The sequence below is a fragment of the Cygnus olor genome, chromosome Z, assembly GCF_009769625.2.
Source record: "Cygnus olor isolate bCygOlo1 chromosome Z, bCygOlo1.pri.v2, whole genome shotgun sequence".
Lineage (NCBI taxonomy): Eukaryota > Metazoa > Chordata > Aves > Anseriformes > Anatidae > Cygnus > Cygnus olor.
The window spans coordinates 36,856,661-36,871,368 of NC_049198.1; the positions used below are offsets into that span (position 1 = coordinate 36,856,661).

At 36.5% G+C, this 14,708-nt stretch overlaps 1 protein-coding gene across 1 annotated transcript in view; it reads right to left on the reverse strand.

Annotated features, from left to right (window-relative positions):
* PCSK5 (proprotein convertase subtilisin/kexin type 5) overlaps positions 1-14,708 on the reverse strand; it is a 251,454-nt gene that overhangs the window by 10,903 nt on the left and 225,843 nt on the right. The window contains exons 27-29 of the mRNA XM_040539991.1: positions 13,725-13,925; positions 2,257-2,340; positions 1,553-1,748 (exon numbers count right to left, since the gene is read on the reverse strand). Coding sequence (XP_040395925.1) covers positions 1,553-1,748; positions 2,257-2,340; positions 13,725-13,925 — 481 coding nt within the window. The remainder of the gene's footprint in view (positions 1-1,552; positions 1,749-2,256; positions 2,341-13,724; positions 13,926-14,708) is intronic.

Genomic DNA, 14,708 nt, shown 5'->3' on the forward strand with positions numbered 1-14,708 from the left:
TTAGAAGATAGAGGGAGAAGCAAGTCTGTGCTTTCAGATGATTGTTAATCCATATGTATACAGACATTGATTAAAAATACAGAAGAAGTTGACTTAGAATGTAGAATATGTATTTCACACTAATAGCCCTGGCTGGGGGGGAGAAAGGGGGAAGAAAGTCCTCTCCTTTCCAGAAGTGACTTGTGACTTTTCCAAAGACCGGCTGGGGAGATGTGTTAGGAGAAAGGCTAGAGAAAAAATAGAAGAGCTGTTCCTGCCATCTATTCTTACCTTACCTCTTTTTTACTCCTGACCTTTGTCATAATTCTGCAATTATTTCTCAGCCTCTTCTCTTGTTCCAGTCTCAAGTACGCATCTAGCTCAGTCTTTCAACATCCTCTGTCAGAAATTATCAGTGCAGAAAGTCAACCCTTTCCATCCCCTACAATATGCTCAAAGTTCCAAACAAACACTAAAAAAAATCCTTCCTTAATCCTCTGCCCCAGTGGAGAGTAGTTAAGCCTGAAGAACTTTGTCAGAGGCTGAAACCAGAGTTTAAGTCTAGTAAACTTTGCTGAATAATGCCTGGAAAGACATTATTTATAGCCTGGAATTTGGAAAAAAATGGGGGTAATAGCAACTGAAAAGAGTGATGACATATGAAAAGGTTTAATTTTGTTATACTGAAACTGTGTGGGGGAAAAGAAGCGAATGAATACTGAAAACAAACATATTGCCACCAAAATATTACTTTGATTTTTTTGACAGAGTTTTTGTTTTACATATATATAATTTTTCTGGACTAGAGTATATTTTAGTGTAGCTACTTTGCATTTGCCCTGAAGCACAATGGTCAGAATCTGCTCCAGTGGCCCTTATTGACTTATGTGGTAAAGTTAGCAGGAAAGAACTGCCGAAGAATTTGTTTTGGTCATAAGAAAAGCAGAAGCTGGACATTCTTCTTAAGAGAAAGACTAACCAAGCAAGATCTTCATACTGCATAGCACAGTTTTTATGTATATATTTAGGTGTGACGAATGCTGACAATGAAAGCACAGACAACAGGAGAAACTGATATAGTCAAGTGCCTGATCAATTGCCATTGCAATCAAATGGGAATCTTTTTGAATTTAATTTGTTAGAGGAAAAAGCAAGGGATGTAAGCCAAGGAGAGACATCCCTCACTAGGCACTATATTTCCATATCAGGACTCTGAGACATCCACCCTGTGGGTTCACACTCATACTCTGAGAAAAGGACTGGTAAGGAGAAGAACTAGAGGCTTACTGCCAGTCACCTCAAAGTATAGCTGAAAGCACTGTGGCCTTATTGAAGTCAGTGGGACCATCTGTCACAGGATTTCCTATATAGTTTTACTTTTGAGTTTTCACTTCTCTAAACCATAGAAAATGCTGTTTACTCAGGCAAGCTGAAAATGACTTTTACCTTGTGGTAGTCCCTCGTAGGTAAGGTTACATTAAGCTCTCCCTTGAAAGCTTAATATTGGATCTAAGCTATGACAAGAAGCAGCACAGTGAGGAAATAAGGAGCAGTCGTGACGGGAGCTACTTACTCAGGGCATTCCTGTAAGCATCTGCCCTTGTGGAGAAAGAAGGGCTGGTCTTGTTCAACCTGACACTTCTGGCAGTGCCAGAGGTCGGAGCACACCTCGCAACTGTCCATGCACATCTCGCACTTTCCACTTTCAACATTGGCAAAAGTTTGTTGAGGGCACTGAGAGACACACGTGTCATGGATAAGAAAATTTCCTGACAAAAGAGCAACCCAGGTAGGGAAAAACACCAGTTAGAACTATACCCAGAAGATTCCTGTCTTGGATGGCTATAAAAAATACTTTCATCTTCCTGGAAGTTTGGATTTTTGGTGCCTAAAAAGATGAATAAAACATTCTCTAAGCCATCTCCCAAAGTATTTTGCTCATCCTTCACTGAAATTTAAGGTTAGGAAGAATCATCAGGATTATCTAGTACATCTTCCTGAATAAATCCCTCTTCAGTAATTCCTGCATCATGTCTACAATACAAAAAAAGAGAATAGGTACAACTTCCACTTCACTTTTTTTCCTCCACTTATTTCTAAAGGCATGTGGTTGTTTCCTAGCTGATGCTTAACTTCAGCTGCTGATTATCTGATTACCTATGCTTTAAGCTGCCAATCAATGAATGAATGACAATGAATGAAAATATTCCCTTGAAGTGTGTAAGACATAAAATACTTCAACCTCTTGCAAAACCCAAAGAAGAGGAAGTCTCTTACCTTCTGGACATGAAGTACACACTTTAGCAGATTTGTCACAGGTCCTGCACGAAGGATCACAAGATTGTAACTGTTTATTTTCATCTGGAATGAAAAGAATAAAAGTTCTGTTTTTGACAGTCTTACAACAATTTTTGTTGTTTCTGTTGTTGTTGTTCAACAGGGAGGGAATCCTCACCTTGGAAAGGCTGTTTCCTAAGACTTTTCCTAAGCTGAATTTACAATGTATGTTTGAGTTTTTGGAATTCTGTAACTTGGACAAATTGATGATTGTGTTCAGTTTCACACTCTTAAACAATAAAATAGGAATTGTAATAGAGTAAAACATAAATATTATCCAGAGATTCATTAAAGCACTGTTCTGAACTACTCACAGCAAACAAGGACAACAATTTAGCTTAACATTATTAGTTTCAGAGTAGTGCTCCAAAATCAGTTTCTGATCTGTAATCCAAAAAGACTAAGAGCAGGAAGAGGAGGAAAGTATGTAAATTTTTGGGACTTGTTGTAGCAAGGTATTTTCATGGAGACTTTCTATTAGCTGGTTGCTGTACACCCTCACTTTGTATCTAAGGGAGAAAACTCTGAGAAGGAAAGGGAGCAATATCAATATCTGGAAAGATGATTGGTGAAATCATTCTGCCCAGTGCTATTGCCTCCTATTTCCCTCTAAAAGAAAGACTCTGGCTGTGTGTCACATTAAATTTTTATGCCTGTGGGAAGCTAAGACCCTGGTTATGCTTTGAATATAATTTATTCAATGCCAAGGAGATTTGAGGATTGTACTAAATACACATAAAATTTGTTGTGGAATATGATAGGTCTCACTGTGCAATTCTGTACTTTGATCCAAGCAGACATAACAATGGGATAATGAATGTTTGATGAAAAATTAATAGTGGGCCAGTGGACAGAAGACAGTAACCTTCTAATTTTGCTGGAAACCAAAATTAATAAAAAGAGCAGATTGAGCTTAGCACCTCAGCACACCCAGCTCATCCTGCCAATTAAATACATGTGATTTCTATAAGTTGATGGGCTGGTTGACAGTATCCCTTAAAAGTGTATAACATATCACTCACTTTTTTGTTCTGACTGTCATGACAAAATAATTTTAAAGGCTGACATTTTGAATGAAATTCATAAAAGCAAATGCTTTGGTTAAAAGGAAGAGAGAGGAGAAATGGAGTCATATGTGGATCCCTTTCCTACAAGGGGAAACACTGAGCATTTTACTCAGCAGAGAGTCACTTGGTAGAAAAGTGGGTATGTGCATAATAACATGGCACAGAACAGAAGGAGAAACAGTAATAAGAATAGTAACGATAATTGTTATTATCGAAAACTGCACTGCTAAATGAGCTGAGCCATGTCTATCTCAATAAAAGAGACTATTCCCTAGCTTCCTTGAGCTTTTTCCTCAATTACTGAAAAAATCATTACCAAGTGTCCTTCTTGATGTCATCTGTAAGAATATAAGGAATATTCCGGAAAAGCTACATGTTTGGTCTTAATTTTACTGAATTGAGCAGTACTTAGGTTTTCTATTCTCCTATTGTTATGAATGCAAACCTTTGCCCTTTTTCTGCTCTTTAAAGAGGTTTCCTACTGATCTGTATGTCCTAAGTTTTTTACTTTCAGAGACTTTTGGCAATCTTTGAAACAGAACATTGCTTAATTGATGATATATTGAACAGGCTTGTAGTTTTTAGTTGATGTCTTTCATTTTGCCTCTAAAACTGTGGCTGACCCTCTGTTCCTGATGCCTGTGAGCAGTTCTATATCATATGCTGCTCTATCAGTCACTTTGATAAACCTTCAAGATTTTCCTGCTGAAAGTGTCAATGACGTTTTCTAAATATGTAGCAAATACAAATTTTCATTTTCCTCCTCAACAGCTTTAAATCCAGCTACCTTACTATGGCTTATGTTTTATTTCTTTGAAAATCCCTACTGGACAGTTTTAAGTGCTGTAATTTAGTACCAGTTATGTGCAGGAAGAAGCAAGCCAGAAATATCACTTAAGTATGTGTTACCATTGAAAAAGGACCTTGATCCTGGCAAGAGATTTTTGTAATATAGAAAATAAATAGCAGTAAGATAAAGTTAAGCAGACAACTTGTTAACTACCACTAAAGAATGTTTAAGCTAGCTCATTGTTTCAAAACATTTCACTCCTTAAAATTAAAAATAAAGATAATTTTTCAGTGAAGTACCTTTTACTTCCATTTAATATTTCCCTTTGGCAGCATTTGCTGCTTTCTGCAGTATGTGCTAGTCACCACCAGAGGGGAACGTACACAAGCAGTTGTGCTTCTGACATTTTGCCAGGGAGACGGGCTTTAGCTTCTCAGCGAAATGTAAGTCCTTAAAAGACCCAGCTGGGCGACTGGTAGAATTTTAAAATTTTAAAATTAATCGATCTACCTTTTATAAAATAATAACAATAACAATAACAATAACAATAACAATAACAATAACAATAATAATAATAATAATTATTATTATTATTACTATTATTATTATTATTAATGTATTTATTATTCTGGACAGTTAAAATTAGTTTTTCCTGTGACAGTGTTCTTACTGGCTCTTACTGGCTGGAAATAGGATTTCATTTATTGAATAAATAAATAAATAAGAAGAAATTATTAAATATAATTTTTCCTGCATAATAAATGTTCCAAAACATTTGTATTTTGCTACAGAAACCTGTGTATGCTACTTCCAAGAACAAGCTTTACCAAGAACAGCCTTGCAAAGCTGTCAAGAAAATTGGTCATGCAAAATATATTTTCTTAGCCTTTGCACTGGTGATAAAAGAAAGATTCAACTGACATTTTTAGGCTTAAAAAAGTCTTCCACTTACCAGCCAAAATTCACTCAGCACGGTATGACAATTGAAATTGCCTAACGAAGCAGGAAAACTAATTAAATAACTACTGGCAAAATTGCCTCCCTTCAAGGAAAGAGTTTGGTGGCTACCAGAAAGAATTGCCAGCTCAGGGACTTCAGCCATCTGCTCTGACCTGTCACTGTTCCTTACACATGAGCAAGATAAGGACGAATAAAAGTCTCAGAGAAGGACAAACAAAATTCACAGTTCATTGTGAGCTGCTTGACCTTCCCTCCCCAGCCCCCAAAACCTACCATTATGTACTTGGGAATCTTAGAAGCTTTCCTTTAAATTCTTTTCAGTCTGTAGCTCTTATGGTTGGTTGCAAATGAAACTTCTAAATGTAGAAGTTGTCGGTCTGTGATGTAGAATTGCTAACAACCCAAACTCTAAAAATGGGACGTAGGGGTTGGTCTATTCTCCCACATGCCTGGTGACAGGACGAGGGGGAATGGGCTAAAGTGCTCCAGAGGAGGTTTAGGCTGGATATTAGGAAGAACTTCTTTACTGAAGAGATTGTTAGGCATTGGAATAGGCTGCCCAGCGAAGTGGTTGAGTCACCATCCCTGGAGGTCTTTAAGAGATGTTTAGATGTTGAACTTAGTGATATGGTTTAGTGGAGGACTTGTTAGTGTTAGGTCAGAGGTTGGACTCAGTGATCTTGGAGGTCTTTTCCAACCTAGACAATTCTGTGATTCTGTGATTCTGTGACTCTGAAAAAACATCATATTCTGTTATTATACTGTTCTGCATTTTTTAAATTTATTTTTTATTAAAATTTATAACCTTTTCAGATGTACCAAGCTAGTTTTATCCTTATGTTTACAGTCTTCCTTGGGTTTTTCAAACTAAAATGCCTTCTATTTAGTCTTATTCAGGCCAGAATCTGACTCAATGTCACACTGATTCCTGTTCCTTTGTCAGAATGAGTAACAACTTTGCCATATATCCAGCTCAATCTCCCTTATTCCTTTATGGAAACTGAGAAACTGAATCTTGCTGTGCCACTACTTGAGCTACGGTTTACTGTAGCTCTGCAGCTACCGTAGTGCTCTGCCCATTCAGTCTAGTCAAGGGTATATCAAACTGAAAGACTGGGGGGAAAACTGATATATACATATATATATATGTATATATACATATTCTGTATACATATGTATATATTCTGTTTTTGTCCTGGTTTGTTTGGGATAGAGCTAATCTTCTTCACAGTGGCTAGTATGGTGCTGTTTTTTTTTTTTTTTTTTTTTTTTTTTTTTTTTTTTTTGTGATGAACACAGTGCTGACAACACACCAACATTTCAGTTGTTACTGAGCAGTGCTTACACTAAGTCAAGGACTTTTCTGCTTCTCACGCTGCTCTGTTGGTGAGGAGGTTGGGGATGCAGCAGGAGCTGGGAGAGGACACAGCCAGGAGAGCTGACCCAAACTGGCCAAAGGGATATTTCATACCATATGGCGTAGTACTCAGCAATATAATCTGGGTGAGTTGGCATTACTCAAGGATTATCTTGGTGGTGAGCATTGCATTATGCATCACTTGGAGGATTTTTCCTTGTCTGTTTTCTTTCCCTTTCCCATTCCCTTTCCCTTTCCCTTTCCCTTTCCCTTTCCCTTTCCCTTTCCCTTTCCCTTTCCCTTTCCCTTTCCCTTTCCCTTTCCCTTTCCCTTTCCCTTTCCCTTTCCCTTTCCCTTTTCCCTTTCCCTTTTCCCTTTCTATTTTTTTTTCTGTCTTTCTTATTAAACCATCCTTATCCCACCTCATGAGTTTTCTCCTTTCTGATTTTCTCTCTCAGCCAGCTGTGGATGAGTGAGCGAGTGGCTCCGTTGTGCTCAGCTGCGTACTGGTGATAAACTGTAACAGTTTTCTTTTCTCATTTGAGCTTGTAAACAGGACATGAAAGACACAATGGCAGAGTTTCTTGAAAACTGGTGCTGTAAGATGTTAACTGTGGTCTCCAAACTGAATTAATGAAAAAAATGAGTGAAATTCTAGCTCCATTAAATACAATGTCACCATTTTCCCCTTCTTTTTACTGAAGTGGTTTTACTTTGAACTGTATCCCAGAATTCTTCAATTTGATTTTAAAGAAAGATTAAATGAGTTCTCAAAAATATTCAGGGTGAAAAACTTAGGTCTGTGTGGAAAGAAGTGTTTGTTCTGGAAAATTGAAGGCTTATTTAAAAGAAAACAAAACAAAAAAACATCAACACAAAAAGCCCTCCAAAACCTCAAGACCAGAGGTCAAACCAGAGAAGTGAACGTATCTAAAGAGTCACGGCTTTAAATATAATGGCATTTGAAACAGCTTATAGTCCATCCTTTAATCAGTTTAAAGCCACAACTGCATTGTAAGGGTTCTTGCTAAGATATATTCATCCTCTCTTTACTGTCCATCTTGTTCTCTCTACCCACTCTTTATGGACAATGTACTTAATGACAGGTAGTGCAAGCAGTAAGTGTTCATATGGATAAAAGTTGGTTTGTTTTTTTCCATTTTAGATCTTATATATTCATGCTCTTCTCTGAATAAATGGGGGACCTAAAGGCTTATATTTTTAAGTTGCTATCAAAGTAGCTACTTGTGCACATTTGTAATTGCAATGCTCTTATCTTCTAGTTAAAAAAAGACATTGAGTTCTACAAGGAGAGTATTTTGGCAGTGTAGAACCATGGCACAGTTGCTGCTGTGAGGAATGCAGAAGGAAATGTGCATGCATATTCCTTTTAGAAGGTGACCTGTCTGACTTTTACACTGTGTAGTGTGATGTGATTTCAATATCATCCAGTTGAGATGCTACCTAGTTTGTTAGATTTTATTCTGCACATGGTACTGGTCTTGAAACACTGATACAGTCAAGAATAAAAAGACAAAAACAACAACAACAAAATGTCACATATATCCACAAGGTAATTACAATTACATAGACACGATAAAACATAATGAAAACAATATACTTATGCAATAAAATACTAGCCCTATCCCATTTCAAAGGCTTATGTGAACTGTAAATTTAAGGAAACTATGGGAGTGCTGAGAAGTAAATCACAAGCTGCAATAAACATTAATTCACAATCTAGTTATCTTGTAACAACCATAGCATTATTTTACAAACAAATAGCTAGAATATGAAATCGGCATGCCTAAGAATGTATAGGATAGTGAATCATTTTTTCTTGCCTCTAGCAACTTGAAATTTCACATTTGGATGATGCTTAAAAAGGTCTTTAACTCTTCCCATGGTATCCTAATTCTACGCTCCAAATGTCATAACATTTTCTCATTTGTAAGACTATGACCCCTTCTCTTCTGCTTCTGATTTCTCTACTATCTTCTACCCACCCCATTCCTTTTTTTTCCTTACCCATTCAGAGACCTTCATATGTATATGTGCACATCTGGATTAAGGTCAGATAACTTTAATAATCCTTTTGAAGCCTGAGCTACTGTTTTCTTTCAACCAGAACTCTTCTAGCATGATGCATTTTTGTTGTTTTTGTTTTACTCTATATTTAGGAAAAGGAAAATATGCAAGATTGATGCAGTTGGTCAATGGCTGCTTGTGGGAGGTTGTGCTCATTATTGGGGGTGGTATGTAATAGTAAACAGAACCAGCTGCTATTTAACTGCATAATTTACTACAGCACATATTATCTGCATGTAAAGAAGTACATGTTCCGTTTCGTGTTTGCATCAGAAACAGACCTCATTCCACATCCATTTTTTTCATTTTGTACATTTCAGAAATATGTGGTAGACTAAACCATGTAACCAAGGAATGAATGAATTTTTAGGAAGCAGTATTTACAGTGAACAGGCAAAATGAAGACCTGACTGTAATTTGAAAAACATCTAATCCAGTTGAAAGGGTGTGTGTGTTCACTTGGTGAATAAAGCTTACACTAGTGTGTCTCCTGGCTTCCAAAGTCATTTCATCATCTGGTACATGAGATAAAATACAGATGTTTCATGCTAGAAGCACAGAGCTTGATTTTTTTTTTTTTTTTCCCCTTGGCTTGCCCTGTCTTTTTAAAAGCCTATATACCAGACAAGGTCTGTTTCCTTATTTCAGACCTGGATATGACTTATTAATGAGTCCTGATATGAATCAAACTGTTTGCCCAGCAGAATATGCCCTCAAAGTTGATATCATTTTAGTAAGTTGTTATTTATAGAACATTTTGGGTTTTTGTATATGCTCAAAAATATTCAAAAGACTGGTCTATCATTTATCCTTGCATAAAAAAAAAAAAAAAGTGAAAGCTTAAACAGAGAAAAAAAAGTAAAAAAGTATTTTATATCCACATATCCACAAAGATTTAATCCTCGCTTAGATGGCCCAGTCTCTCAAATTGCAAAGAAAGTCAGATTGTGTTGTTTTCACCATGGCAGGCTCTGTTGTCCTGCCCTTGAAATTATGTTCACTCCAGAACCAAACAAAACTATAGCTGTTGTTTCCCAAAACTCACTTTGTCACATATGGTAAGTCAACACAATCACTAAAACCACAGTGGAGCCCACTGAATCCATGTGGCTGGAAGAGCCAAAGGAAAATGGCTTCATTGTTTGTAAACACAGTTCAGGGTCTAATGCCTCAGCTTTCTGTTGTAACATTTCTGAAGAAAAAGAGTAAATAGAAGACTAATATGGTAAAAGCTGACGTAAACTACTGGATTTGGAAATTTTGGCTGTCTTCCTAGCTGTGTTTTCTTCCTGCATTGTCTGGAGTAGGGTATATACTAAGGATGAGTTTGGTGTGATTTCATCCTCCCACCCATGACAGGGGCGAGGTTGTTTATTTCATACATTTTCCCCCATGCACAGCTCAGTTCCCCAAAGTATGAGGACTAATAATCGTCTGGTCCGTATTACTTAATTAGAACAACTCGTCAGGCCACCAAAGCTCAGAGACAGCTGTGCCATGCTGCTGCACTGATGTAAATGTGTCAAGGATACCAAGCACCTAGTGGAAAATATATATTGATAAATAAGCAGAGAAGATGAGAACCAAAAGCCAAATCTCTGCCACGGTCTTGTCCACATCAGAACGGTGAACAAACATAGAAGTATTTTAATATCACCTGAAAAACACACAAACTTCATGGAACGTGCCCATGCTGCATGACAGGCTTCACTTTGAAACTAAATTTGACAACAGATGACAATATTTTACTAAGAAAAATCACCCTGGATACAATCAAAGTAGCTGTAAAACAAGCTAAAGAGTAAAAAAAAAAAAAAAATAAACTGGGATAAAATATTTGGGGATCTGTCCAGAGGAAGAATTGAAAAACTTGGGAAGTTGCCACGATTTTGTATCCATCCAAATAAAAAAGAAATAAATAGAATTCTTAGTTCCCATAATCCCCTTCAAAATATATAATGGAAAAGAGGAGACCCTATAGAAATGTTTAAGATGACCTGGAGAGGAACTGTTGTCCCAGGAGCTTTTTCCGTATAGTTATGCCAGCCCGAACCTTCACTGACTGTCAGTTTCGAGGAGCACAGGTAGGTTTTCATCTTACCTTTTCCTGTACTGAATATACTGTGGAACATTGCTAAAGATGGCAGTAAAAGACAGTGGCTGCCTCAGCTACATTTTATTGGTTTTCAGAAAACTTTAGCCAATAAAGGAAGACATTCTAACAGATACTGAAACTCTGTTAAGTTTTTTTGTTTTGTTTTGTTTTGTTTTTGTTTGTTTGTTTGTTTGTTTTTCTCTTACAAAATTATCCAGGTATTTTGAACCCTCATCTGAGTGTGAATTATAATGCAGTTTCTAACTAGGAATCACCTTCTTCAAGTGATAGGAATCTAACTAGGAATCACCAGGTATTACTGGTGTTAAATAAATGTATTTTGATCCTTCCTGATTCCTTCATTTTTGTTAAGGATCGTAAGTATGGATTTTCAAATATAGACAACACAGTTGGAAATCTGGACTCAGCTGATAGCTGCCTCTTGAATGTATCAGCAAAAGAAATAAGTGAAAGTGTGATTTTCTAGCCAAAACGCCAATCATTTAGATTTTATTGTTAATTAGCAAATTAAAATTACTTTTTTGAGAGAGATATCCTAGAGTATCTGAGCAAGAAACTTCATAAACTGTTGATAAATGTAGTTATTCAGGGTGTAGCTTCAGTAAGACAGTGACATCATCATTAAATTTTTGACTTGAAGGGTACTACTATTTGAAAACTTTCCCTGTAGAGAAAAGGCTCAAGATATCACCAAGTTCAATGTCACTTTTTCAGCAACTGTATGCCACAGCTGCTGCCATGCTGTAGAGTCTACCCAAGAGAAGGTGAAGATCCTCCAGCCAGGTTTCCTGGACTCCTGTCACCAACTACATCAGGGAACTAGTGGCTTTGGATCAGTCATTAATGCTCAAACCAGTATAGCTCAAAGAGAGATATATCTTGAGGTGTGAAATGCCCCTAAGTAAGTTTAGCTTTAACTATTGGAGAGAAAATGAAATAGTAGGCAAGGTGGAGATAAAATGTTTCCACTGTACAGTAAAGCTGTGTAGAGACCTGCATCAGCCGCTTGCTCAAAAGAAAACAACTGACAATGAATCACCTTATTTGACAGTGTTAGAAGTAGACAACCGATAGCTAGACCAAACCACAGATGTGTTCTTTCCATGACACTGATTCAGAGTGTCTCAGATTGGGAAAATACCCATCTGGATGAAACACAATGAAATGCATGGAGGAGACCAACTTTTTATTAATATCTCTCCTTTCTAGATCTCTCTGATCTTTTTCTAATGTGAAGAAATGTTGTTTTTGATGCAACATTTCTGCATAGATAAGCAATGACTAGAAATGGTCAATATTTTTTCTTTTTCTTTCTTTTTTCTTTTTTTTTTTTTAACACTATATTAATTTTTAATTCAAGGCCATAGAGATCTAAGGATAGCCATTCTTTGAAGTGTTTGAGTCAAATAAAGGCATAGGAATTGGAAGAAAAATTGTATTTGGTAGAAAAATAAATCTGGAAGGGACCATAAGTAAGATAGTCTCTCACTCCACTCAATAATCACCCCATCAGATATTTTTTATCTGTTCTTAAGGACCTGTAGCGGTGGAAATTCCCAAACGTCCTCAAAGAGCCTACTTTTACTCTGTTATTCATTCCATTTGGAAGTCTCATTTTTTCCAAGGCCAATGTAATCTCCTTTTCGCCATTTTAAGTCCTCTTTACTGCACATAAATAGACCTGATCTCTTCCACTCTTCTTTGTGATTGTGTTCCTCTTGGCCTCCCCATTCAGTCCCATGGGTCTTATTTGTCTGAGTTTCTATTTTAAATATATATGTACACACATGTATATACATATATATATATTATTTTTCTGTAGACTTCTGTTATTCCTCACTGTTTCCTGATATATTGACCCACTTCTTTCTTTAAACATTGTGCCCCAAACTGAACCTATTATTCCAGCTGATGCCTTATGACTGTAAAGAGTGAAAGGATTATGTTGGTTACTTTTCTCTTTGTTTACTGTGATCAGACAAGTAGATATTGAAACTCTGGTGGAAATTTTACTCTCTGTTGGAGGGTATGGTGTACCTACCATTTTAAGGTGTCACTTGCAAGACTGTCAAGATTCACTGTGGTGCACAAAGTTTCACTTAAAATGAATTAATTTACCTATCAAATGAGTTTTAATTTGCATGCTGGGTGATAAATTCACCATTAGCATGGCCTCATTGGGTAGTGTAACCCATTCAATTGTACTTTCTATAACTTATATAATAGGAATGACAAATACTGTACAGTGGACTTTTCATTTAATGCTTTCTTAACAAGAAATAGATGACTGCACTGGAATGCACTTGCAGATGTTTTATTAAAGGAAAATAATTTAAAAAATAGTACAAATCATCCTCATCAACAGCTTTTAATTTCAAAAGCATTTTCCTTCCAATTACATTATTTTATTTGAGAAGAAAATAATAGTTTTCTCACTCTATAGATGAGCTAACCAAGAAAGAACTGATAATTTTGTGAAAGTATGGAAATAGCCAAGGTAGGACAAGAACTCATAATACAGTTTTACATTGTGTGTTTGATCTCTTAGTGTTGCATGTCTATGTAGAAAGAGGATTGAAAACAAGAAATGTTGCTGTTAAATACGCGCTATACACACACATTTGATTCTTTCTAGTTTCCTTCAACTTACATTCACTAATGTGTAGAGAATTGATGTCCAGATAGCTGTTCTAAAACACAACCTATAAGTCTCCCAGTATAGGAACTCCCAATTCCTTATCTTTTATAATTTTTATTTTTTAAAATATTATCTTTTAAACTCTTTTCTATGCAGATAAAGTAACTCCCAGTATTTTAGATAAGGAACACAGAAGTTATATTAAAATGTTATGCTCTTTGCAAGGAGATGAATTTCAGTCTGTGATCAAAGCAATATTTTTAGTCAGTACAATTGTATGTACTGATAAAAGTGTATTTTCACTCAGACTGCATGATCTTGATGTCCTCTTTCTGAAGTTCTTAGTAGTCCTCAGAGAAACAGAAAAGATTAAGAGGTCTCTTGCAACTTACCATCCCAGAATTTCCCAGTGGGTTGATCATTTCTTGGATTCAGGCACTGTCCATGAGACAGCAGGAAATCTTTTTTGCACCCAGTGCAGTTCTTGTAGCTATACCCAACACAGGTTTTGCAGCTCCTATGGCAAGGTTCACATTCTCTAAACATGTCATCATTGAAGAAGCCTTCTCCACACTCAGCCACACATGTGTCACCTGCAACAGAAACAGAATCTAGCATCATGGTGTCAACTGCTAATCATGACAAGAAGATACCTCACCAGTAGACCTCTCTGTCTCCAACAAGGAAGTTTAAGACAAACAAATAATATATAAGAATATCTGAAACTTTTTTTAGATATCTAAACTATGTTTTTAATGTGAACCCTAAATTCAGCTCAGCTGCATACACAATGCTCATAAACTCTTAAAACCAATCTGCACTGAAATTGGTATCTCAGGTGGGTTTTCATCCATATCTTATATCCTGCAAATACATATCTTATGAAAGTCCAAATTCTTGAACAAAGTTCTCTGGTTAAATCCCAGTTTTTCTATTGGCCCTCTATAAAACCTAAGTCCAGAATTTCCTAAAAATGTAACATATATGCACATTTTGAGATTTGGCTGAATCTCCAGTTACTGGTGAATATAAAGACAAACTCAGGTAAGCCTGATTCAGCTTAAACGTCTGTATACTGTAGCAAAGCCCCTAGAAGTTGTTATACTTTTTTGTGTGTGTGTGTGTGCTTTCTTCAATTTCAGTTAAAAGAAAAATAGACCACCATATCACCTCAGGTTGTGACCACAGAGTTTTCCATGCATGTAATGCTTTTTTAGTCCTCTGTTGCACCCATGCAGTAGGCAATGCAAAAGAACACCTCAAGATTTCCCGTGGTTCCTATTTGGCACCATGTCTGAGCCAGACCTGCTTGATTCATGGCTTCCTAATAAAGTTAAGAGATTCTGAGTCTTGTGTGAATCTGATGTGAAACTTTG